The 25,966-nt window shown below is 38.9% G+C and overlaps 2 protein-coding genes across 3 annotated transcripts; one reads left to right on the top strand and one right to left on the bottom strand.

The window, feature by feature from the left end:
• The first annotated feature begins 29 nt into the window (after window positions 1-29).
• LOC127505472 (CXXC-type zinc finger protein 4) lies at window positions 30-7,658 on the top strand. 2 transcript variants are annotated; one of them, XM_051881055.1, is made up of 3 exons: window positions 32-2,427; window positions 3,640-4,681; window positions 6,806-7,658. In XM_051881055.1, exons 2-3 carry the CDS (start codon window positions 3,689-3,691, stop codon window positions 6,851-6,853), a joined length of 1,041 nt encoding a protein of 346 aa, XP_051737015.1. In that variant the 5' UTR covers window positions 32-2,427; window positions 3,640-3,688; the 3' UTR covers window positions 6,854-7,658. The 2 variants fall into 2 exon arrangements, with proteins under 2 accessions (XP_051737014.1, XP_051737015.1); XM_051881054.1 differs by having other exon boundaries at window positions 30-4,681.
• Window positions 7,659-8,964: 1,306 nt separating this feature from the next.
• On the bottom strand, window positions 8,965-22,704 carry rigi (RNA sensor RIG-I). Its single transcript, XM_051881036.1, has 19 exons — window positions 22,462-22,704; window positions 21,208-21,342; window positions 20,402-20,583; window positions 20,169-20,313; window positions 19,909-20,079; window positions 19,729-19,830; window positions 16,454-16,613; window positions 16,112-16,358; window positions 14,950-15,112; window positions 14,776-14,877; window positions 14,532-14,689; window positions 14,310-14,445; window positions 14,015-14,160; window positions 13,833-13,929; window positions 11,751-11,933; window positions 11,513-11,661; window positions 11,290-11,436; window positions 9,700-9,861; window positions 8,965-9,430 (listed from the first exon to the last, which is right to left on the bottom strand). The coding sequence occupies exons 1-19, from the start codon at window positions 22,565-22,567 to the stop codon at window positions 9,278-9,280; spliced, it is 2,844 nt and encodes a 947-aa protein (XP_051736996.1). The 5' UTR covers window positions 22,568-22,704; the 3' UTR covers window positions 8,965-9,277.
• Between the last annotated feature and the right edge of the window lie 3,262 nt (window positions 22,705-25,966).

Genomic DNA, 25,966 nt, shown 5'->3' with positions numbered 1-25,966 from the left:
TGCTCTTCACACTATAAAATGGCTATTTTAAAGGGGACCTTTTACAAGATGTAATATAAGTCTCTGGTGTCTCCAGAATGTGTCTGTGAAGTTTCAGCTCAAAATACCCCACAGATAATTTATTATAGCTTGTCAAATTTGCCCCTATTTGGGTGTGAGCAAAAACACGCCGATTTTGTGTGTGTCCCTTTAAATGCAAATGAGCTGCTGCTCCCGGCCCCCTTTCCAGAAGAGGGCGGAGCTTTAACAGCCCGTGCTTCGGTCGCTCAACAACAACAAAGCTGGAGAATCTCACGCAGCCAAAATGAGGATTGTCAGTAACGGTGTTCAGCCTTACATTGTTCAAACCGGAGTCGACACTGATGGAGAGACTCAGGAAGAAGTTACAACTTTTAGGATGTTTCTGAATGGTTAGTGGATAAATTTATGTAGTTACTGTGGAGTTGATTCAACTCATTGACTAGCATGTGCCGTCATGTTAATCTTTTGTGTTGAATTGACCCTCATTTGTGAAGCAGTCCGGTGTAAAATGACGGCATGACAACAACACTCTACTACAACAACTCTTCCTCTTCTCTAAAGCAGCCCAACATGGCCCCGCCCCCTTTGTTGTGTGTTCTCAGGGGCGGGGTTTGTGTAAATTTTAGCTTTAGTGATGTCACCAACCCAGGAAGAAGCTCGTTGTAGTCCCTACCAGCAGTTTGTTGTAGTCCTTAAAAAGTGATTTCTGAAAAAGAAAATATCTCCCTTTGCGTTGAACTTTGAGTGTCGTAACTTTGCAGATGTTGTTTATGCTCAAACAGCAACATTACACACTAACTAAAGTTAAAAAAGTGAAATCATAATCAACCACCCCTTTAAAAACTGATCACTGAAAGGTTCTTCAGGGTACTTTTCAAGAAACCAAAAATGGCTCTTCTTTGGCATCACTGCAAAAAAAAAAACCCTTTTAAAATATTTATTTTTAATAGTGTACTTTATGAACTAAACATGAACATTACTTCTGCATTTATTTAATGTTGATTTCAGCATTTATTAATACATTATTAAAATAAAAACTTGTATTTGTTAACATTAGTTAATGCACCGTGAACTAACATGAACAATTATATTTTTATTATATAAATTATCAGAGGGCGATTGCTGTATGACCTAAATCACATCTGGAGAACCGAGTTTCCCACGCTTGATGTTAGAATGACACCTAGTGCACAAAAGCAGAGCTGCAGTTCTAAAGCAGAAACTACAGGTAGTTATTGAAGATCTGAGCCAGTAGAGGGCGCAGCTGAGGTGTCATTGTTCCTGGAAGACAGATGAACATCCATCAATCCATCCATCTATCCATCCATCCATCCATCCATCCATCGACCTATCTATCTATCTATCTATCTGTTATTATGTAATGTTTATTAATATGATTATATTTATCTATTTACATATCAATAATAAATTGTAATAGTAATAAATGTGTGTGTGTGTGTGTATATATATATATATATATATATATGAGGCACTTGAATTTAACAAAATTATCTATTTACATATAAATATTAATAATAAATGTGTGTGTGTGTGTGTGTATATATATATATATATATATATATATATAGTGTTCTTGTTATTTATATTTATGGCAGTGGTATTTATGGCGTCAAGAGCTGATTTTCCCTTCAAATCCCCTAATAAAGAATCTCTTGCAGATGCGGCAAGGTTTTTTCACACACACACACACACACACACACACACACAAATTCCCAACCGACCGGGATCTGCTCCACCGGGGGGAAACGCCTTCTCGCCTCGGACCCGTTCTGTTTTAATTAGCCTCCCGGTGCCGCGGGTAATTACGGTAACGAGCCGCAAATGAACCGTAATGAACCGCAAAATTCCTCTAAAAAAACCCTCACACAAGACGCGGCGCGAAGCGCGTGATTAATAACCGTCATTCAGGCATCGGCGGGGGAAAAAAGGGGCGCGCGAGGAGTTGACACGCATTACCCTCAGCGCTGCGCGAGACCCCGTATGTCAGCCCCCTCGCGCCTCCCGCGTTTCCACAATCATTTCCCGCCAATGATCAGGAGGTGTCCGCAACGGCGCTTCCTCACCTCACACCCCCGTCAGCCACACGCAGCGCGACACACACACATACACACACACATACATACACACACACACCGGGAGGAGCCGTCTACCCTTCCGTCACCCATACCCGCCCCTGAGGACGGTGCGTCGTTGGCGGCGTCAATATTATTTATTATTCCCGTTAGTCTCGGTATTTAGCGCCGCAGCTGCTCACGGTGATCGTTAAATCGGACGCGTCTCGTTGTTTTGTGGCGCGTGTTTTTCTTGTAACGGGGATTATTGAGGCGGCATCAGCGCGCGGTGATGCTCTCCGTTAAAGGATCGTGAAGCGTCGCGAGTCTAAAGGTAAAGCTCGTCCATTTTCCGTCCTCCGCCTCCCCCTCCTCCTCCCGTCTCTCTCCCCCCTGCCTGTCTCTCTCCCCCTCTCTCTCTCTGTGCTGACGTGCGATGGCCAAGAGAATTAATCCGTCGCCTTTAATTGCACCGTAGTGTCCAGCGGTCTCACGCCCTTAATGACCTCTGATCCGCGCGTCGGTGCCGCAGCAGGCGGAGAGTAATTACCGTAATTGATGCTCGAGGCGACGGTAGCGGGGGGTGTTGGGGGGGTAGCAGCGTTTCTCTCTCTTTCTCTTTCACATAAACACACACACACACACATTTTGACACGGTAACTTTCTTCTGCACGGCTTATTATCGCTATTGCTGTTGTTCCTGTAATTAAAACAACACATTTAAAGGCAACCTGATGGTGTTAGATATAATGCTCTAAATTATGCCATACATATGCAAAAGAAATGTACATAAATGCATACAAAGCAGTTGCTATTTATCTGAACAGCGTTTTAATCTAAATTTGAATCTCATGTGTACAGTTTTAAAAATGGAATTTATGTTATGCTTGGAACCTAATGGGAATTAATTACAAATCCACTAATAATCAAATAAGATCCTATTGGATAAACTGCAATTTTCTTTATTTTTTCAGTTTTTCATAATTTTAGTTTTGTTTCTTGAATAGCTTCTAAAATATCCATTAAGCTATTTTGTATGCATCCTTTAGGATTTGAGTACATATTCTATATTGTCTGTAAATACATTTTACAATAAATGTAAAAAAATATATATATATAATAATAATTTAAGAGATGAGAAGAAACTATTTAAGTCGGCATGAATTTGGAGTCATCCCTGTTGTGACATATATCTGAGAGAAATTGATTTTGATTTTGTCCATGGGGAATTGATTGGATGGTTGTGGTTTGCTATTGGTGGATCTCATGTGAGTGACAGGTTGCCCCGCCCTCGTGCCAGTAAACACATCATCAGAGAAGAGATGTCGCTGCAAGAGGGAGGGGAAGTTATTTAGATTAAAGATTATGAGGCACTTGAATTTAACAAAATAATGATGTGCATGGATAAATAATTTAAAATAAATACGGCAATATTCCATAAAAAAAAAAAAGAATAGTTAATTGTGATTTTATGCTAATTTTAAAACATGCCCGATAACCTTCAGTTGATGAACATCTCTGTTCACCTCCACCTCTTTTTCCACAGGACCACTGCCGTGGATGGTTGGGCGTTAGTGCGTGTTTGTTTTGCTCTGATGGCGAACATGAGCAGTAGTGTGTGCATGGAAACTCCACACGCTCATGGCCACACCCACGGCCACACCCACAACTACAACCCCACCCCCGGGCGGGACTTTCCTCTGCAGATCGACTCATGCGTGAACCCTGTGTTGGACTACAGCGCGCAGATGGAGCGGTACCGCTCTTTTGCCACCTTCTATAAAAACAGCACGGCCGCCGCCGCCGCTGCCGCTGCCACCCCGTTTCCCCAGACCGCCAAAATCGCCCGTATCGCCACGCCCCTCTTCCCCTCAGCCCGCCTATCGGCGATGCCGCCCTGGCCCTGCGACAACGCCATGCTGTGGGGGCGAAAGCCCGCCGCAGTTAACGTTAACGGACCTCACACACATCGGACTGGCATGTCAAGGGCGGAGCAGGTGAATGTGCACATGTCCGCCAAACACATTCCACAAGACTCCGCCCTCCCGATGGGGGCTGACAACTTCCTGTCACCGCTCGCCGCGGAGCAGTGTCGTGGTCTTCCCGTAACGGGGGCTGAGTGCATGAACCGACTGAAGTGCCCGCAGTCTGTGCCGCCTGGCGGAGCCGGAGAGGCGGACCGAGGCGGGACGTTTGGAGGGATGCCACCACTGGGGGGTCTGTCGCTGCCACCGGGGGTCATCGTAATGACGACGCTTCACTCTGGTGCAGGGTCATCAGGGGTAACGATGTCAGACAGCGCGTTTCAGATCGCCAACGTGGCGGCGGACTGCCAGCACAGCGGCTCGTCTTGCTCCGGCTCGCCCGCCGCTCTTAATGGAAACGCAAACGGCAGTTGCAGCAGCGGCAGCAGCAACGGTAGCGGAGCGGCCAAACGCAAGCGCAAGCGCTGCGGCGTCTGCGCCCCCTGCAGGAGGCTCATTAACTGCGGCGTGTGCAGCTCCTGTCGAAACAGAAAGACGGGTCATCAGATCTGCAAGTTCAGAAAGTGTGAAGAACTCAAGAAGAAGCCGGGCAGCACGATGGAGGTGGGATTCGCACACACTCTCACACATATGCTGGGAGGTCTATTGAAGTGGGCTGTTTAATTGGGAATGATGTGGCTGGGGGTTTGGAGTAGAGCCCAGTCTTGGCACAAGCGGCCGTAATTAACCATCATGCATTAATGTGTGTGTGTGTGTGTATGTGTGTGTGTTAGCTGATGGTTTGAGCCCTCTTATGCTGGAAAAATGCCCTTGCACTCAAGCACACACTTTATCGCTCTCGCACACACACGGTCGGTATTGAGGGCTGAGGGATGAGGCAACACGTTGTAAGTTCTCTGTAATAATACAAAGACAGCTTAATCTATTCACAACCCGCTAACACCACTCACTAGAATCAAGATCAGACCATCACAAACCAGTCCAGTACCATCAGATCTAGTTCTGCAGAGCCTAGAAACGAACCTAGTCCATGTTGCAGCTTAATCTGACAATTTATGGTGCGGTGACATTAATGAAATTTCACAGGCAAAAAGCTCTATTGTCTATTATCCTGTTGCAAAATCTGCATGTGGAAACCTTTCGACCCTCATGCAAAATTGCCAATCACGTGGATTCCTATTGAAGTGACTGGATTTCGCCTGTGCAAATTGGCTGAACAATGGAAGAGTTTAAAGGCCCGTTCACACTATATTATCATCCACACCTACATTACCAGACGATAACAGTCTGTTTGCAGTTTTGTCGTCTGCCGCTTAAATGTCAGATGGATTCTGATTGGCTGTCAATGTTTTTATTGTTTATTAGCTGAAAAAACCACTTGAAAGTGACTCCAATGATATCGTTCCTCTGTCATTATTGTTATAGTTGTGGTGTGGACTTCACTATTCTCATAGACTTGGAATTAATTAAAACTTTATTTATAGTTATCATCCTTGGTGTGAACGTCCATTAAGAGTTCATTTAGTGTTCGTTCCTGGCACTCCACATTTGGGATGTCTCCATATAGTAATAATTAAGGAGTACATCTGAAATATACAGTACTGAGGAGGCTGTTTGAAAACATTACATTTAAGCATTTGGCAGATGCTTTTATCCAAAGTCCCCAATGCCATGCTCTACTGTTCGAGCTACAGAAAAGCCTAGCAAGTAAACTAGATGTTCAAGACAGTTGCTTGAGAGTAATATGCAATAAGTGATACAACTGTAGACCAGCGGCTCAGTCAAATAACGGTGCTTTATTCACTATGAAAAGTCGCACTGATGTGCTTGTTTTTGAAACCGATACCATTATCGTCTCCGTGTAAACTACAAAAATGAGAATTTGTGAAAATGGTGACGTCATGTGCATTATGTGTTCAGTCTATGTAGTGTTTCTTTACAAAGTCACGTCGCCATCTACTGGCCTGGCAGCAGAATACAGCGATTTTGGTCATTTTTGCTGATTTGTATCAACGGGGATCGTTTTGACAGCGTCGTCGTCTTTATGCGAAAAGGAAAAACTTTTATGTTTTTAGTGCATCATTGTTTTATAAACATACCCAGTGTGTGCAGATGTCGGTTTATAAAGCATATACAGTTTTTGCGCTCTTGGACAACTATTTTATGTGTTACTTAACGACTCAAACTAAACTCTTGATTGTCTTTCCGTTGTTCAATCCTCACAAACTTTATCAAAATCCAGTGGCTAATTTGTAAATGTTTCCAGAGGCCGGTTTCATAAACAGCCACTGTTAAGACTGTGTCTTAAAAACTAGTCTGACCAACTAGCAGTTAGTTAGGGGTAATCAGTCTTACTTCTCGGATTCAAATTAGACCAATCTACCTATGTAACTGATTTATGACCAGTCTTAATTAGATGACATCTTGTAAGACTAGTCTAAGCAGTTTATGCATTCATAATTATCATAATTGGATTCAAAAGAGCCAACAATAATAGCGACATGCGCTGTAGTCTTACGGAAATGTGGTTGCAAAGGCCTTTGTGTACAGATGGTCATGTTGGTCTGTGTTCGGTTTCCCAATTTTGTTCTTATTTTTACGTGATCCAATACTTTGAATCATTGCATCTCATTCTGAAGATGATTCGCACCATTGTACACATATGTAGCACATGGTTTCTGTGATTAACAGGGTCATTATATCGAGCTAAACTGTGTCTTCCCACAGAGAGCACCATCGGCAGGAGCCGCCGACACCTTCCGCTGGTTCTTCTGAAGAACTCGCCACCAATCCACGTCATAATACCGGACTAGAAGAACTGCAGGTCATACGTCTACAAATCTGATCATACGGTTCCGCAATCAGGGACTCTCACCGCCCTCCTCGCTTTCTACCCCTTCCCCTCAGGACTCACTGTGGCACGGAGGCCGACTGGGGGCGTCAGGACGCCGAGGGCAAGTCTCTGGGTCTCAGACCGACCTCACCTCAACCAAACACCAATGGACATAGAGAAACAGAGACTTGATTTCAGTCGTATCAGGACCCCATCCGAGCTTAAAGGAACAGTTCACCTGGCCGAAATCGAATGTTTGGTCATCATTTACTCACCTTCGTTTCATTCCAATCACTTGCTTTCTTCAGCAGAAGACAAATAGAGGTTATCTGAAGAAGTGAATGGGGTTTGGTAAACTCTACAAGGACAGAACAAACAGCATAAAACAATATAAAAGTAGTCGTGCAGTATATTATAGGCTCTTTTTTAGTCAGAAACCATCAAGACGTGATTGATAGATTCCCCTCATTTGATTGAAAGGAGCATTCTTTAAAAATCCACCTGATCCAGTGAAGAAAAGTAAGTCGTACAGGTTTAGGGTGAGTAAATGATGACAGAAGGTTCATTTTTGAGTGAACGATTCCTTTAAACCACCTTTCTGTTGCATGGGTAGAAAAGTGTTTTGTTTTTAACTAAAGACTTTAAGAAATAACTTTGTTTATCGCTGTTGTGACGCCTCACTGTCTTGATGAATAAGAGACTCTTAGGATGGCTTGTTGATTAAATGTGATCCTTTTTGAACTGTGACTTTTCTGTGTGCCTCCTTTATTTGTGCACTGCATTTGTTTACCACTAACATGTTTAGTTAAATGCGCAGACGGCTTGATTTAGGCTAGATAACGCTGGAAGCGTGCTGACGTGATGAGATGTCACTCGGAGAGCGTTTAAATGGCGTTTCTAATTCTGATCCCTTCGAGCACAGATGAGCAGGAAAAGATGGCGGAGGCATATCTCGGCGTTAAAGCGCTCAGCACATCACTGTACATGTCATCTCTTTATTGTTGGGCCTCTATGACGACTCCCATGTTGCTAGGCAACATGAATTACAATGACATGAAGTCCTGTGTTCTAGAATGAGGGAGGGGCTGAGAGATGCCTTCACTCTGCCTGAGATTTACATCACACACGTCGCTGTGTGTGTGTGTGTGTGTGTGAGAGGGACAAAGACATATTCTCCTGGCCCTTTTTAAAAACTAAAATACTATTACATACACGTATTAATCACATAAAATAAAGAATAATTATGTTAAAATCTCACTATATACTCATAAATCAGAATATATATATGCATATAGATGTATATAGAAAGATTTTAACATACTTATTTTGTTTAATTAGTGTGTGTATCTATCTATTATCTCTATATACACATATTAATCACATATAAAATAAGAAATAATCTTACTATACTTACTGATATATACTTATAAATATATTGAATAAGAAATAATCTCAAAATGATTTGAACCAAAGGCTGTAAAGGCATGAATATTTCCATGCAGGAACCAGTTTTTGCCTGTAAACCTGTCCTAAATTCACAAACAGCGACACCGACGGCTCATCCTTTGATGAACGCCGCTGTTATTCCTCATTCACATCCAGGTTCTGCTCCGGATGCAAGTGAACGCTGGGAATTTCAAGCATCATTAACTTAAGGCTTCATAGACTGGCATTAATTGTTTTAATTGAACTATTTTCCACCTCACAGGGCGAATAATCTAGCAAGAGAATTAGGAAAAAATTATCATAACCATTACATTTTTTTGTATACATTTGCATTGTGAATTATTTTCAAAGCAATTAATCACTTTTTTCCAAATAATTTTATGACTGTATGTTTTTTTGTCATTTGTTATTCATACTGCGAATCTTTCTAATATGATGATTTTTGCATTTCAGTATATATTTATTGTTTATATATATATATAAAAGTGGTTACAATGCAAAAATGGTTCTAAGATAGGCTTTGTGTTCTTAACATAAAATAATACTTTATATTCATTAGATATTTTATTTTGATCACAGTTAATATCAAATGTATCAGACATTCATATCAAATCATTATCAATTATTTTATTTATTAATTTCAGATCTCACATAGTCATGTCTAATTAATCAGCTGAATTTACCAGGAAAAGTTGTCCTGTCCAAGTCTGAATTAAAATGTGTCTTATTAGAGAAGTCATTCGCAATCAAGTTCAACATGTAACATCAAAGTAATTAACTAATTGTGATCTATATGTTCTATCTGTGTGTGTTGGTTGTTAGACTACACAATCGGAGTTCATCAAATTAAAAAGTACTAGCAATTAAAATTTAGAGAGAGATAAGAAAGATTTAAGCTTGTAATGTTGTGTTTGCCGCCCTCAGTCTCTCAGCGGCCATGTTTGAGGCGTGATCTCCGTCATGTCAAACTTTTGGATGGCAAATGTCACGTCGCGCCATTTCCTGAAGTAAAACTGCTGGTGAGTGTCGCAATTCTGCACCACGAAACTCTCGATCTTCAACAGCGGCAGATCCTGGAGTCACATGACAACAAGAATTCATCCGTTAATGATCAAATATTGATGATTTCAGCTAATAATCAGATTCAGCATTAAAGTGTCAGTGTGAGTTGAAGTACTAAAGTAACTAAAAACTAACTAACAAACTAAAAAATGACTAAAACTTTAAAATGAGAATGAAAACAGAAAATATAAAAATGAAATCTGATTTAAAATATTAACAAAACTATAAAATAGCACTGCTCCAAATGTCTTGCTCAGAGGGTGAAAGAGTTGAGTGTCACCTGGATCGTGAGGTAAGAGGCGACGAGGCCCCAGTCACGTTTGCACTCGGCACAGAGCATCTTCTCTTTCTTACTGAAGCCTTGGAAGGTTTTTGGGTTCTTATGAGGAACAGTTATACAGCGTTCAAACATGGAGCGATCCAGAGCGATGTGATGAGACTCCTGCGGGAAAGAGAGAATGAGAAGGATGAAAGAGACAAACAAACAAAAAGATGGTCCAAAATGAACACATCCTTAGTAAAAGGTGGGGACACAAAACAGCTTTTATGGCTCTGAAAAGTGGCTAACACTTTTGACATAAACATTTACTATAAAATATTTCCTTTCCTGAGATTTTAAGTTAATATTAAATAAATCATGTGACGACATGCAGGTAAACAAATTAAATATTTTAGTTTTAATTGGGTTGTTTTTACTTAAAAATGATTATTGATATAAAAATTATATTGATAGTGATTATTTTGTCATATATTGCAATTTGAACTGTGATAAGATAATAAAAAGTATTGTTTTTTTTTAATTATTATTATTTTTTAATGCTAATTATTAACTAGATAGTAAAGTTTGTAGACAAACCTTGATGTTTTTGGCTTGAGAAAGCTAGCCAGGAAGTAGTTTAAAAAGCTTAAAGTTTTTAAGTATTTTTAATACAAGTTGTTTAAAAGGTTGAAGTTAAGTTTTTTAAGATAAGTAGTTTAAAAAGCTTGACATTTTAAAGTTTTTTTTTAAGATAAGTAGTTTTAAAAGCTTAAAGTTTAAGCATTTTTAAGATAAGTAGTTAAAAAATCTTGAAGTTTTTAAGTATTTTTAATATAAATTGTTTAAAAAGGTTGAAGTTAAGTTTTTTAAGATAAGTAGTTTTAAAAGCTTAAAGTTTTTAAGTATTTTTAAGTAGTTTAAAAAGATTGAAGTTTTTAAGTATTTTTAATATAAGTTGTTCAAAAAAGTTGAAGTTTTTAAGTTTTTTAAGATAAGTAGTTTTAAAAGCTTAAAGTTTAAGCATTTTTAAGATAAGTAGTTAAAAAATCTTGAAGTTTTTAAGTATTTTTAATATAAATTGTTTAAAAAGGTTGAAGTTAAGTTTTTTAAGATAAGTAGTTCAAAAATCTTGAAGTTTTTAAGTATTTTTAATATAAGTTGTTTAAAAAGGTTGAAGTTTTTAAGTTTTTTAAGATAAGTAGTTTTAAAAGCTTAAAGTTTTTAAGTATTTTTAATATAAGTTGTTCAAAAAAGTTGAAGTTTTTAAGTTTTTTAAGATAAGCAGTTTTAAAAACTTAAAGTTTTTAAGTATTTTTAAGTAGTTTAAAAAGCTTGACATTTTAAAGTTTTTTAAGATAAGTAAAGCCTGAGGTTTAAAAGTTTTAAGTATTTTATTTTTTTATTTTTAACTAATTATAAAAAATGAAGACAGAAATATATTGTAATATATAACTGTTGTAATGATACAACTGTACTTTACCTGCTTCACTCATGCAGTGCATTTGTGATTTGATAATTGCACATATTGCGATTTCACATTTATTTAAATTAATTGTGCAGCCCTATGTATTTATTTTATTTTTATCATTTATTTCATTATTAAGGTCATACCTGCACGACTCTGAGGTCGTCACTCAAGCATGCAAACTTCTTGCACTTGACGCAAAGGAGCTGGTAGCTGCCGCGTGTTTTGGGTTTGTCGGGACTGGCGCTGACGTGATCCCTCCGGGCCTTATCTTCTCTCTGCAACACATCCACCTGAACACACACACACGTTCGACGTCATTCAGAAGAGACGCACTAATGTTTAAAACATGCAGTGAAAGTGCCGAACCTTGTTACTGAGTTCAGCGGGGTGGCTCTGCAGTTGGACGATGGCCTCCTCCACAATTTTCTCCTTAATCATGTTTATGCGCTCCTTCTCAATGCATTCCTTACTACTGGAGATCAGGAAACACCGGCTGCCCTGCGCACGACCGCGACCTACACACACACACACACACACGTATGTGGTGAATCAGTGTATTTGTGTTTATACAGTATGTGTGTGGAAGAGTGTACATGTTTGTTACCTCGAACTTGCACCATCTTCACCACGTTACCCACATATTCATACATCAGAACCAGGTTGCACTGTGGGATATCGATGCCTTCATCAGCGACTGATGTGGCGATGAGTATCTTACTCTGATCTGAGTTCTGATCTGTGCTCTTAAAAGAGTCCAAAACCCCCTTCTTACTGGTCAGCGTCATTACTGCAGCACAACAACACAAACACACACAACACATGTGATCAAAACATGTGACACAAATGAAAGCTATTCTATTATGTGTGAATTATTGTGAATCTCTCTAATATGATTTTTACATAGTTTTGCATTATTGTAACGACAACTGTCATGAAAATAATGTCATATTATTGTAAACTAAAACTGATACCATAATAAACATTTTTATTACTTAAAATAAACATTAACTGAAAAAAAAAATACATATATACATTATATATATATATATATATATATATATATAGTGTATGTGTGAGTTGAAATACTAAAGTAACAAACTAAAACTTAATAAAAACTAAATTGACATTAAAAAAAAAAAAAACTAAAAACATTAAACATTACAAAAATACTAAAACTATTAACTACAATTAAAATGAAAAAAAAAAACAACATTTAAAAATAAAATCTACTTCAAAAATCAAATTGTGATTATTATGATAAAAACTGAGATTTTAAATGCAAATTTCTAATAAAGCACAAAAAAAAAAAAGCTCAAGGTTTGCACAGTTTGGCTAGAAAATTGTGATGCTATATCAAAAAGATTAATCAATAAAAATGTACTAATTGGACTGTACTGTAAAATAAAATGATTGTTAGAAATTATTGAGGAGTTCGAAAAAGAAGGTTTTGAATAAAATTCAATATGGCGGACAGTAAGTATGGTAGAATATGGCAAATTTGGTATCGTAGGACTCAGCATTAGCCAACAAATTTAATGATGTAAGTTAAATGACAATATGTTTAATTTTTCATATGTTATAAGCATTTTCATAAATTTCATTATATCTCTTGACCACTAGGGGGACCTAAAACTTTACAGGTCCTCTCAGAACATGGCCTCGATGAATCATACCGAGTTTCGTAACGTTACGTTCATGTGTTTGTAAAACACAGGATTTTAATGCAAAATTCTAAATGGCTGACGCCTAAAATGGCCGACCAAAGAAAACTGGATATCATTCAACTCAGCATGCCTCGAGGTATCTAAGGAGTCCATCCTCATGATTTTAGGACAAGGCATTCAAAAGTTATAAGCAAAAATAAAAAAATTTCCTATCTCAGCACCAGTAGGTGGCGCTGTGACGATACTATGCATGAACCCCTAAGTCATGCCTGCAAAGACATATACCAAATTTGGTGTCGATACACCAAATCATTGCAAAGATTCAGCATCAAATCCATTTTTGCACGCTTGCCGTCAAATTCGTTGATTAGCTATACGAGATCGGATTGGCCAATCAAAAATCTTTTAATAACTTTTTGCCTGGAGTGTGAGTAGATGCTACATACCAAATTTCATGCAAATTGGACAAACGCCCTAGGAGGAGTTCGAAAAAAGTAGTTTTTTTGGAAAATTCAAAGTGGCGGAAAAATTTTCATGATGGAAATGACATCATACGAATGCATCGAATCAGCATCAGCCATGGGATTTTGTTTGTAGAGGGTTTGCGGTAGAAACACCAAATTTGGTACGATAACATTTCAGACTGTCCTCTATCTGTGTGCCAAATTTCATAACTTTTTACCATACGGTTCTATGGGCTGCCATAGACTCAAGAGCGGAAGAAGAAGAATAATATTAGGGGTCAAGCCCCGATAGTACAACTGTAAGGTTATATTTATTCATTCTTAGTTTCTTCATTTTCAAACATTAAAACATCTGGCTTTATTTTGGATACATATATATATATATATATAGATAGATATATTTGAGCTTCTTCTTTGTCTAGATTCCAGCTTCCAAAACTTTAGTTTTATTATATATGTTTGTCTGTAAAACTAATTTCAAGTACTAAAGCAGAAGCCATTTTATGATCATGACACACATAAATCCAGTGAATGCAGTGATTGTGTATAAATTCCCACCTGAGCCGGTAAAGTTGGATTTTCGTCCTTTTCCTATCAGAACTCCAGGCTTCAGGAACTTCAGGGAATCGGTGTCATCGATCCATTTCTTCATGGCCTTATATATGTGTAAACACACACACGTTTATTAGATATCACATTTGAAGAACGTGCAGGAGTCTCATCACTGAGCTCAGACTCACGTCAGCGAGGGCGCGTGTCTTAACGAACAGGACGGTGCGCGTCTCGTCGTTGTTTTGATACTCTTCCTCCAGGATGAACTTCAGCTCCTCTAGTTTAGGGTTCTGCTGCCCCTCGGAGGCCAAATGTAGCAACTGCGGCCGCTGACCTGCATCAGTGAAACACAGACACCCTGAAGTGGCTGATGTTCCTCCTATCCTCCGTCTGTTTATACACTAGGCTTCTGCCACAGGAAGCTGAAGTCAAAGGTAATGTACTGCTGATAAAGCAAAAGTAAATAACATTAAAGTTCTTTACTGTCGTAGAGCGCCGTGAGTTTCCTCTCCGTCTCGTCGTAGCCGGCGTTTCGGACCTGCTCAAAAAACCCGTCCAGATAATCGAGAGCATCTTTAGTGCGGGCGTCCTCATTAATGATCAGAGCATCGTTATATTTCTGAAGGAGGATAAGAGAACATCATCAGATTCTGATCACTCAACTTGAGTTGACTATCTATCTCTCTGTCTATCTATCTGTCTCACCCGCAGGTGTTCAGTGTAGTTGTAGAGTTCTCTGCAGATTCGTCTCTCCTCGTTTGTGTCCTTCATCTGTATGACTCTGCAGCTCTTCTGAACTGAGACGATCCACTGCTCATATTTCTGAGAGCCGTACTCGCGGTTCTGGATGTTTGACAGGCTCTCTGAAGCACAGAGACACGTGTTAGTGTGAGTTAGAGTGTTTATTAGTCTCTGTTACAGCATGTGTACGGAGGTAAGGACCACGTACCGATGTTGAAGGCCTTCTGCGCCAGCTGCTCGATGTTACTCATGATGTTTTTGATTATTCTGATGAAGGGGTCATACGTGTGCTTGGAAACCTCAAAAAATTCTGACACGCACAGGTTTGATTAATAATACTGTAATATTGTATATGTGTGTGTTTCTGCATGTAAATCCTTACCTTTCTCAGGTGTGTGCACGTACGTCTTGAGCTCATCCAGCTGTTTCTTAACCGTGGTGATGACCCTGGTGTCCAGGTTGGCACAGAGCTGTAAGATATTGTTCTCCGCCTCCAGCCTGTTCTTGAATGAACCGATGCCAACCGACGCCGTCAGGCCCACAATCTGAAACAGGTGGGATTAACATTAGAATAGAATACAACAGAACATGATAGAATAGATAAATAAAAATAAATAAGTAAAATAAATAAAAAATAAAACAGGATAGGATAGAATAGACTGCAAAAGATTGGCCTTCTATCCACCAATAAAATAAAATAAATAAAATAAAATAAAATAAAATAAAATAAAATAAAAAATAAGATAAAATAAAATAAAATAAACAGGATAGGATAGAATAGACTGCAAAAGATTGGCCTTCTATCCACCAATAAAATAAAATAAAATAAAATAAAATAAAAAATAAGATAAAATAAAATAAAATAAACAGGATAGGATAGAATAGACTGCAATAGATTGGCCTACTACCACCAATAAAATAAAATAAAATAAAAGTAATAATAATAAATAAATAAATAATTAGAATAAAATAAAATACAATAATAAAATAAAATAAAATAAAACAGGATAGGATATAATGCACCAAAATAAATTGGCCATCTATCCACCTCTAAAATAAAATACATTTAAAAAACCTTTACCCTACAAAAAACAAAAATTATTTAAATTTAAAAAAATTGTAAACAATTTTTTAGTAAAGTAATAAAAAAAATAAATAAATAAATTTAAATAAAATAAACAGGATAGGATAGAATAGACTGCAATAGATTGGCCTACTATCCACCAATAAAATAAAATAAAATAAAATAAAAGATAGGATAGAATGGACCACAATAAATTGGCCATCTATCCACCTCTAAAATAAAATACATTAAAAAAAAAAAAACTTTACCATACAAAAAACAAAAATGAATTAAATAAAAAAAAATTGTAAATATTTTTTGTAAAATTATAAATAAATAAATAAAGCAATGATTGGTAAATTTAGAATAGACTGCAAAGGATTGGCCATCAATCCAGGGTGCTATTTATTCAGCATCTAAGTGGTTGATTGGGTGTAGAATAGAACAGAACCAATCAGAGCAGAATGGTGTTCTGTGGCACCTGTGGCAGTGAGTGTGTGCTGGAGGAGAGTTTGGTGTCCAGGTAGCGGGTCATGATGTTGTTGTACGGGTGTTTTCCGGTCGTGTTGTGACACTCGTCCAGCAGGATGAGAGACAGCAGCTCCAGGGACGGCACCTCCCCGCTCTGAAGTGCGTTCACCAGGATCTGAGCCGTCATCACCACGATATCATGATTCTCTATGAGCCATTGCACGGACAGATCCATATCACCGCACATACCCATCACCCTGCAGCACACAACACACGCTTTAGAGAGCAAGAACTGTCTGGATGTGGACCATGAGCCGTGTGTGTGTGTGTGTGTGTGTGAGAGGGATCTTACCTGATGCTGGGATCGGTGCGGGAAAAGTGTTTCATGAAAAGCTTGTACTGTTGTTCATAGACGTCAACCTTGGTTGCCAAGAACACAATCTTTGCTCGTCTGGGACTCTGTTTCAGGTGGTATTCACAGATGGCCAAGGCCACAATTGTTTTTCCACATCCTGAGGAAAAGTGTAATGGATAAAAGAGGCATTTATGACAATGTGGCAACAATGTGTAAGTTGTATAAATTCAATAGAAATATGTTATATCATATAGGATATGGTGTTGATATGTTGATATTTGAGATAACCCAACTGCTTAAGAATCCCATTCTAAATCCCTTCTTCCATTCATTGCAAAAACACTTGAGCGAGTTGTGTTCAACCAACTGTCTACTTATCTCGCACAGAACAACCTCCTGGACAACTACCGGTCTGGCTTCAAAAGTGGACACTCAACTGAGACTGCCCTGCTCTCGGTTATTGAAGCTCTGAGACTGGCAAGAGCAGCTTCCAAACCATCAGTACTCATCTTGCTGTATCTGTCTGCTGCTTTTGACACAGTCAACCACCAGATCCTCCTGTCAATCCTCAAGACAAAGGGCATCTCAGGAACCGCACTCCAACGGTTTAAGTCTTACCTCCCAGGTAGCTTCTTCAGGGTATCTTGGAGGGGTGAGGTGTCTAAGTTGCAACATCTAGCTACTGGGGTGCCTCAGGGCTCAGTGCTTGGACCACTTCTCTTCTGCATCTAGGTTCTGTCATTCAGAAACATGGCTTTTCCTATCACTGCTATGCTGATGACACACAACTCTACCTCTCATTCCAGCCAGATGATCCGACGGTAGCTACTCGGATCTCAGCCTGCCTGACTGGCATTTCTTGCTGGATGAAGGACCATCACCTTCAACTCAACTTTGCCAAGACAGAACTGCTTGTGATCCCGGCCAACCCAACACTTCATCACAACTTCTCCATTCAGCTAGGTTCATTATCCATGACTCCTTCCAGGACAGCCAGGAACCTTGGAGTTGTGATTGATGATCAGTTAAACTTCACAGACCACATTTCTGCAACGGCCCGGTCCTGTAGATTTGCCTTATACAACATTAGGAAGACCAGGCCCTTCCTATCAGAGCATGCTACGGAACTCCTTGTCCAATCTCTTGTCCTATCAAGACTGGACTATTGTTAGGCTCTCTTGGCAGGCCTTCCAGCATGAACTTTCAAAACTCCGCAACTGATCCAGAATGCGGCAACAAGGCTCATTTTTAACAAGTCGAAGACAATGCACGTCACACCTCTCTTCATAAACTTGCACTGGTTGCCAATAGCCACTCGCAACACAGAATGACCACTGGCTCTACACCCCTACACCTAAACTCACTTATTCAGACTTATGTGCCCTCCAGAAGCTTGCGTTCTTCAGGTGGATCTGTCTGCTGCTTTTGACACGGTCAACCACCAGATCCTCCTGTCAATCCTCAAGATGAAGGGCATCTCAGGAACTGCACTCTAGTGGTTCAAGTCTTACCTCTCAGGTAGGTTCTTCAGGAAATCTTGAAGGGGTGAGGGTGTCTAAGTCGCAACATGTAGTTACTGGGGTACCTCAGGGCTCAGTGCTTGGACCACTTCTCTTCTACATTTACATGTCATCACTAGATCTGTCATTCAGAAACATGGCTTTTGCTATCACTGCTATGCTGATGACACACAACTCTGCCTCTCATTCCAGACGGATGATCTGACGGGAGTTACATCTCAGCCTGACTGATGGACCTTTATTGCTGGATGAAGGACCATCACCTTCAACTCAACCTTGCAAAGACAGAACTGCTTGTGATCTCGGCCAACCCACTTTGAACTGGTTGCCAATAGTCACTCGCATCACAGAACGACCACTGGCTTTACACCTCTATACCTAAACTCACTTTTTCAGACTTATGTGCCCTCCAGAAGCTTACGTTCTTCAGGTGGATCTGTCTGCTGCTTTTGACATGGTCAACCACCAGATCCTCCTGTCAATCCTCAAGACGAAGGGTATCTCAGGAACTGTACTCCAGTGGTTCAAGTCTTACCTCTCAGGTAGGTTATTCAGGGTATCTTGGAGGGGTGAGGTGTCTAAGTCGCAACATGTAGCTACTGGGGTACCTCAAGGCTCAGTACTTGGACCACTTCTCTTCTACATTTACATGTCATCACTAGATCTGTCATTCAGAAACATGGCTTTTGCTATCACTGCTATGCTGATGACACACAACTCTACCTCTCATTCCAGCCGGATGATCTGACGGGAGCTACTTGCATCTCAGCCTGACTGACGGACCTTTATTGCTGGCTGAAGGACCATCACCTTAAACTCAAAATTGCAAAGACAGAACTGCTTGTGATCTCAGCCAACCCACTTTGCACCGGTTGCCAATAGCTACTCGCATCACAGAACGACCACTGGTTTTACACTCCTATACCTAAACTCACTTTTTCAGACTTATGTGCCCTCCAAAGCTTGTGTTCTTCAGGTGGATCTGTCTGCTGCTTTTGACATGGTCAACCACCAGATCCTCCTGTCAATCCTCAAGACGAAGGGCATCTCAGGAACTGTACTCCAGTGGTTCAAGTCTTACCGCTCAGGTAGGTTCTTCAGAGTATCTTGGAGGGGTGAGGTGTCCAAGTTGCAACATCTAGCTACTGGGGTACCTCAGGGCTCAGTACTTGGACCACTTCTCTTGTACATTTACATATCATCACTAGATCTGTCATTCAGAAACCTGGCTTTTCCTAACACTGCTATGCTGATGACACTCAACTCTACCTCTCATTCCAACCAGATGATCCGACGGTAGCTACTTGCATCTCAGCCTGCCTGACAGACATTTATTGCTGGATGAAGGATCATCTCCTTCAACTCAACCTTGCAAAGACAGAACTGCTTGTGATCTCGGCCAACCCACTTTGCACTAGTTGCCCATAACCACTCGCATCACAGAACGACCACTGGCTTTGCACCTCTATACCTAAACTCACTTATTCAGACTTATGTGCCCTCCAGAAGCTTGCGTTCTTCAGGTGAACAGCACCTTGTGGTGCCATCTCAAAGAGGTAGAAATTCACTTTCACAGACCTTTACCTTGACTGTTCCAAGCTGGTGGATCTCTTTTTCGTCAACACTTGACCCATTAACACTTACTATTCCATAATTCTAATTTTTAACAAATGGTATTTTGGTATATCAGTAGCAGCAATACTTGTTGTAATGTTTTGTAAGTGAAAGTTTCTTTTGTTTGGTGTGACACACCTGTAGGGGCGCAGATGATGGTGTTTTGCCCCTGGACAGCAGCGGCCGTCAGCTCCTTCTGATATTCCCTTAGCTTAATCTCACCTGAACGATCATGCTCCCCTGCAAAGAGGTCAAAGGTCACATTTCAGCAAACACAAGAGCATTCAGGTGATGGTATCATGATGTCGGGCTGTGTACCTGTGAACTTGCTAGGTGTCTCTGTGGGAGTCATGTCGTTTGTGCTCATCAGCATGTCTTCACTCTCAGGCTCCTCTCTGAACTCAAAACACACTGTCGTCGTGGTTTCTGTCGTCATGGCTTCTGCCTCCTCATCCGATCCGCAGCCCTTCGCAGCCGTACCACCTCCATCTACAGGACATACATCTTCTTCATCATCATCATAAGACAGAATAAACTGAATGAACAAATGAAAGAGTGCCTGAATATTGCAGTATTACTGGACTCTAGCAGCTCCAGCGCCTGATCGAATCTGCAGGCATCCAGCGCAATCTTCAGCACCTTAAACCAGTTGGGTTTATCTGAGCGCAGGAGACTGTTCACTAGTTTCTCACTGGCAGCTATATGACCGCGCTGGATTTCCACCTGTAACACATACATACAGAATGTGAGGCCAGAAACAAACGTGCATACATCACACAACCGACCGACACCACAGAAGATGAAGACTCACCGCTTGGATCATTTCACACTCTCTGATGTTGAGACAGTCGTTCATGTGCGCGAGCAGCTCACTGGGCTTTATGAGTTTGGTGATTGACGGTTCGATTCTTTCCAGAAGCTTCCGGTGCACATCCAGTTCCTCTAACTCACTGAAGTTCCACTCCTTAATGGCCTTGTGCAGACCGGTATATTCTACAGCAACATACACACACAGCGATTTCACAGCAATGCCATAGAAGAACCATTTTTGGTTCCTCAAAGAACCTTTCAATGAACAGTTCTTAAAAAGAAACCTTTTTTCTTAGTGTGAAGAATATTTTAAAAATCTAAAGAAATTTTTTTTTTCACGATAAAGAACCTTTTGTGCAATGGAAAGGTTCCACAGATTTTAAGCGGAAGGTCCATTTACACTATATACTCTTGTTGTCTATTTACACTAACTCCACCCATTTTCTGAAACTGCAAAAGAAACCTGTCTGATAACAGTATCAGTGGTGTGGAGAGTAAGGCAGATGGCATTAGATTTTGACGTGACCGAACCGAGTTCGAATCTGAGTTTTACCAAACTCATTCATCTACCTTTTCCCATCGCATATCAACTTAGAGTAGCCTTTATTTTATATAAAAATTAAGAAAATAGTCGAAGAGCGGAAATAAGGTGCCTAACGGGTATTTAATAGTGGGAATAAAGTGTTTAGGGGAGGTAATGTCCCAATAAAGCATTTTAATAAATATAATCATATACACTGAATATGTTGTTGTTATTGCATACTGTTTTACAATGTACTACAATACACCTGTAATTTCTGAACTCACCTGAGGCATACAGGATGTCCAGAAAGGCCTGAAACCAGCCCACTTCTTCCAGATAACACATCTGGTCCAGCAGCATCTGGGCAGCTTTGGTCACAGACGAAGTCTCCTCCGTATTGATAATCTTTTCCACCGTCTCTGTGCCGAGAGACCGAATAGAATAGAATCATGGAATTGCCCAGCAGATTAAAATTAAACTAAAATCTTACAAACAGTTAAGAAAAAAATCCTACTCACTACCATAGTGTAAATTAGGGTTATAATCGTTAACTAAAACTACTATAAACATTTATGTTAATTGGAATAAAGCTGAAATAAAATAAATTATAAATATTAGTTCAATTAAATGAAAATTAGAAATGTTCTCTTGGAAATAAACTGAGATAAGTTTATGCTGAAGCATAAAATAATTATAATTATTAATGAAATGAATAAATTAAAATTATTAACTGGAAATAAATAAAACTAACTAAAACTGATATAAAAATAAACGTACCATAAATAGCAATACTTAGAAAAAAAAAAAAAAAAGACAAAAGCACATAACAAAAGTATAAAAATATTAATTAACATGAAAAATAAAAATCTAAAAATAAAAACTACTTCACAATATCAATAAAACTATAATAAAACTAAAATAACACTGGTGTGTACAATATTTATAGTATATCTTTTACACTTATTTTCTGCAGAATTCCTAAAAAATACTAAAAAATAAAAATGATTACAATGTATCTGTAACATTTTAATTTTTTATTCAATGTCCACAAGGGAGTGATATGTTGTTCGTGGAAAAGTTTAGAGAAAATTTGTATAAAAAAAAATGTAAATAAATAAATAATAAAAAAAAAGAAGAAAAAAAAAAAGGAAAAATATTTAAGTAAATTTTAGTAGGTGAAAAAGCATAATATATAGTAAGTATTTTCCAAAGAATATTTTACACATTACACATGTAATTAATAGCCTTCATATTAATATATAGCACGAGGATATATATAATATTTGGGGGTCCTTTTTTAATATCACCGATAAGTTAAACAATCCCGTAGGGCATAAAAGTGTTTTCAGGATGTTAATATTCCTGCAGCCACTTTCTGATTATTTAACACATTCAACACAATGCAAATATATTTCTGATATAGATTATAACATACTCTATCAAATAACAACTGAAGGATGTTTTGACTGAGATAACAAATAGGCTATCTGCAGGTTTTAAGGACGTGTTTACCTGCTAATATTTGTTCATTAACTAACCTTTATCAAAGTACGTCGTCATGAAGGTTTTGATAAGTGACGGTTGTAAAAACTGCGCGATATAATCGCTCAAGCGCCGCAAATTCTCCTTTTCCAGCTCGTACATTTTTGCAGCGATGCGGGACACGACTGATTATGATGAAGAATGGCAGGGTCCTGTGTGAGCCGGAGCTCATACAGCTGATCCAGAAACAAAAGCGAAACTACAAACAAGGAAACGAAAGATAATTTACCGAAGCTGTCTCAAAATCTAGTGAGATCTCTACATAGGCGTGTTCCAAGCGCTCGCGCGCGCTTATGATGCCCAAAACTGCCATCTTGTTAGTCAGCTCGCGAGGATTTAAGACACAACGCAACACTCCCTCTCAAAACAGCACAGTCTACCGTTCCAAAATGCTGCAAAAACCACATCAACAACAATAACAAGAAAACTAACTTTATTCTACTAAACATCCAAAAGGCCCCTTTTGAGAGGTGACTTTTTAAATCTTCAATTTGGCGGGGGAAAAAAAGTGACGTGACCGTGAATTTCAACGGTATTGAAATCAAAAGTGTCCCTTTTCCGAATAAATCCACAAAATCCTTAAAGGGGAATTCCCAAATTAATTTCACCTCAAAAGCTCGTGATGCTAATCGGGCGTGTTATGGGAACATTTCTGATAATAATAACGATAATAGGGTAAGATGTCATTCTTAGGATCAATGTGGATTTACTTTTAAACTGTAACATATATAACATGTGCAGGACGATGATGCATCAGCCAATGTGTAATTTGCTAATTTAGTTGTTTGAACAAACTAAAATTTAATGTATACATTTTGATGTAATTCTTATTAATATATTTATATATGTACAAACCCGATTCCAAAAAAAGTTGGGACACTGTACAAATTGTGAATAAAAAAAGGAATGCAATGATGTGGAAGTTTCAAATTTCAATATTTTATTCAGAATACAACATAGATGACATATCAAATGTTTAAACTGAGAAAATGTTTGATTTTAAATTTCATGGCATCAACACATCTCAAAAAAGTTGGGACAAGGCCATGTTTACCACTGTGTGGCATCCCCTCTTCTTTTTATAACAGTCTGCAAACGTCTGGGGACTGAGGAGACAAGTTTAGGAATAGGAATGTTGTCCCATTCTTGTCTAATACAGGCTTCTAGTTGCTCAACTGTCTTAGGTCTTCTTTGTCGCATCTTCCTCTTTATGATGCGCCAAATGTTTTCTATGGGTGAAAGATCTGGACTGCAGGCTGGCCATTTCAGTACCCGGATCCTTCTTCTACGCAGCCATGATGTTGTAATTGTGGCCTGGCATTGTCATGTTGGAAAATGCAAGGTCTTCCCTGAAAGAGACGACGTCTGGATGGGAGCATATGTTGTTCTAGAACTTGGATATACCTTTCAGCATTGATGGTGCCTTTCCAGATGTGCAAGCTGCCCATGCCACACGCATTCATGCAACCCCATACCATCAGAGATGCAGGCTTCTGAACTGAGCGCTGATAACAACTTGGGTTGTCCTTGTCATCCGGACTAAAGAGGACATGGCGTCCCAGTTTTCCAAAAAGAACTTCAAATTTTGATTCGTCTGACCACAGAACAGTTTTCCACTTTGCCACAGTCCATTTTAAATGTGCCTTGGCCCAGAGAAAACGCCTGCGCTTCTGGATCATGTTTAGATATGGCTTCTTTTTTGACCTATAGAGTTTTAGCCGGCAACGGCGAATGGCACGGTGGATTGTGTTCACCGACAATGTTTTCTGGAAGTATTCCTGAGCCCATGTTGTGATTTCCATTACAGTAGCATTCCTGTATGTGATGCAGTGCCGTCTAAGGGCCCGAAGATCACGGGCATCCAGTATGGTTTTCCGGCCTTGACCCTTACGCACAGAGATTGTTCCAGATTCTCTGAATCTTTGGATGATATTATGCACTGTAGATGATGATAACTTCAAACTCTTTGCAATTTTTCTCTGAGAAACTCCTTTCTGATATCGCTCCACTATTTTTCGCCACAGCATTGGGGGAATTGGTGATCCTCTGCCCATCTTGACTTCTGAGAGACACTGCCACTCTGAGAGGCTTTTTTTATACCCAATCATGTTGCTATTTGACCTAATAAGTTGCAAATTGGTCCTCCAGCTGTTCCTTATATGTACATTTAACTTTTCCGGCCTCTTATTGCTACCTGTCCCAACTTTTTTGGAATGTGTAGCTCTCATGAAATCCAAAATGAGCCAATATTTGGCATGACATTTCAAAATGTCTCACTTTCAACATTTGATATGTTATCTATATTCTATTGTGAATAAAATATAAGTTTATGAGATTTGTAAATTATTGCATTCCTTTCTTATTCACAATTTGTACAGTGTCCCAACTTCTTTGGAATCGGGTTTGTATTTTAAAGTGTCATTAATGTAAAATACTACAACTACTGTATTTAAAATTCTATTTTGACAATTTAGTTGAATAACTGATAACAGGCAAACAGAATCCCAGTAAAAGAGATTCATCTGAAAGGTAAAATTATTCTTGGACTTATATACAGGCATATGAATATTTACTTAACTGCCCACATTTTAATTGAAGATATGTCATAATCGCAGCAATATGAATGCAAATTGCTGTACGTAACTTTTTTTGTGTTTAAAATTTACAAAAATTATATAATGAGCTAGTATATCATGAATCCGTTTTCCAAACTGTGTTTTTGTCTTATCCTGAATCACTACAGTACACCCATAAGTGTTTATATTCTGACTATTTTAGACTGGTTCTGTTTATTAACCGCTAGAGCGCCAAAAGTTACGGACTGCAGCTTTAACTAACCTAAAGGTTTTAATGACAGCAAAGATACATCTAATTAATTGAAATATAGAATAATAACCCCATTAATTACAATAATTATTCAGTTTAAAAATAACACTAACAACAACGTCACTTGGGGCTTTCTGTGCTAATTTGGGGTGGCCCAACTTACCCCAGGGGTCTAATTTTATCTTTTTAACTTTTACTCCACAAAACCCTAAATTAACAAATAGACACAAAAAACTTTGATATTCAACAATGTCATAGACATGACTAAATCTCACAAATATTGATATTCAGATGAAAATAATACATGTACTAAAAATAAACATAGTTAAACTGTATAACACAACTGATATAAAAAGCACAGGATTGCACAATCATGTAACTTTTTACAGTCCTATATGGAAGCCCATTTCCGTCATATAAGAAAAAAAAAATCATGCTTTTGCAAAATATAATTATGATACAAAAAGTTGGAATTATGACTTAAAAAGCAATAAAATTATTACTTTTAGCAATAAATAGACAAAATAAATGAATTAATTTGGCTATTTGAGGCAACAGGTTTGACAGCAACTTCGGTTCTCTCGGTTCTTTTGGTCCTGACCAAAAAAGAAAATGATACATTTAGATCAAGACCCATCCGGCTCCAAAGTCTACAAAAGACTACCAATGCCTGAT

The sequence above is a fragment of the Ctenopharyngodon idella genome, chromosome 22, assembly GCF_019924925.1.
Source record: "Ctenopharyngodon idella isolate HZGC_01 chromosome 22, HZGC01, whole genome shotgun sequence".
In the NCBI taxonomy this organism is placed as follows: domain Eukaryota; kingdom Metazoa; phylum Chordata; class Actinopteri; order Cypriniformes; family Xenocyprididae; genus Ctenopharyngodon; species Ctenopharyngodon idella.
Note: the sequence above shows the minus strand (reverse complement) of the source record. Positions and strands in the feature narration are given on the sequence as shown.

Bases quoted from the DNA above. Each gene is read 5' to 3' on its own strand.
- LOC127505472 (XM_051881054.1), top strand. From the start codon at position 3,581: ATGCCCGATAACCTTCAGTTGATGAACATCTCTGTTCACCTCCACCTC. The intron at 4,682-6,805 runs GTGGGATTCGCA...GTCTTCCCACAG, and splicing joins AGCCGGGCAGCACGATGGAG to AGAGCACCATCGGCAGGAGC.
- rigi (XM_051881036.1), bottom strand. From the start codon at position 22,567: ATGTACGAGCTGGAAAAGGAGAATTTGCGGCGCTTGAGCGATTATATC. The intron at 15,113-16,111 runs GTGCCACAGAAC...CACCTGTTTCAG, and splicing joins GCACACACTCACTGCCACAG to ATTGTGGGCCTGACGGCGTC. The intron at 11,934-13,832 runs GTGGGAATTTAT...GTTGTGCTGCAG, and splicing joins ATCCAACTTTACCGGCTCAG to TAATGACGCTGACCAGTAAG.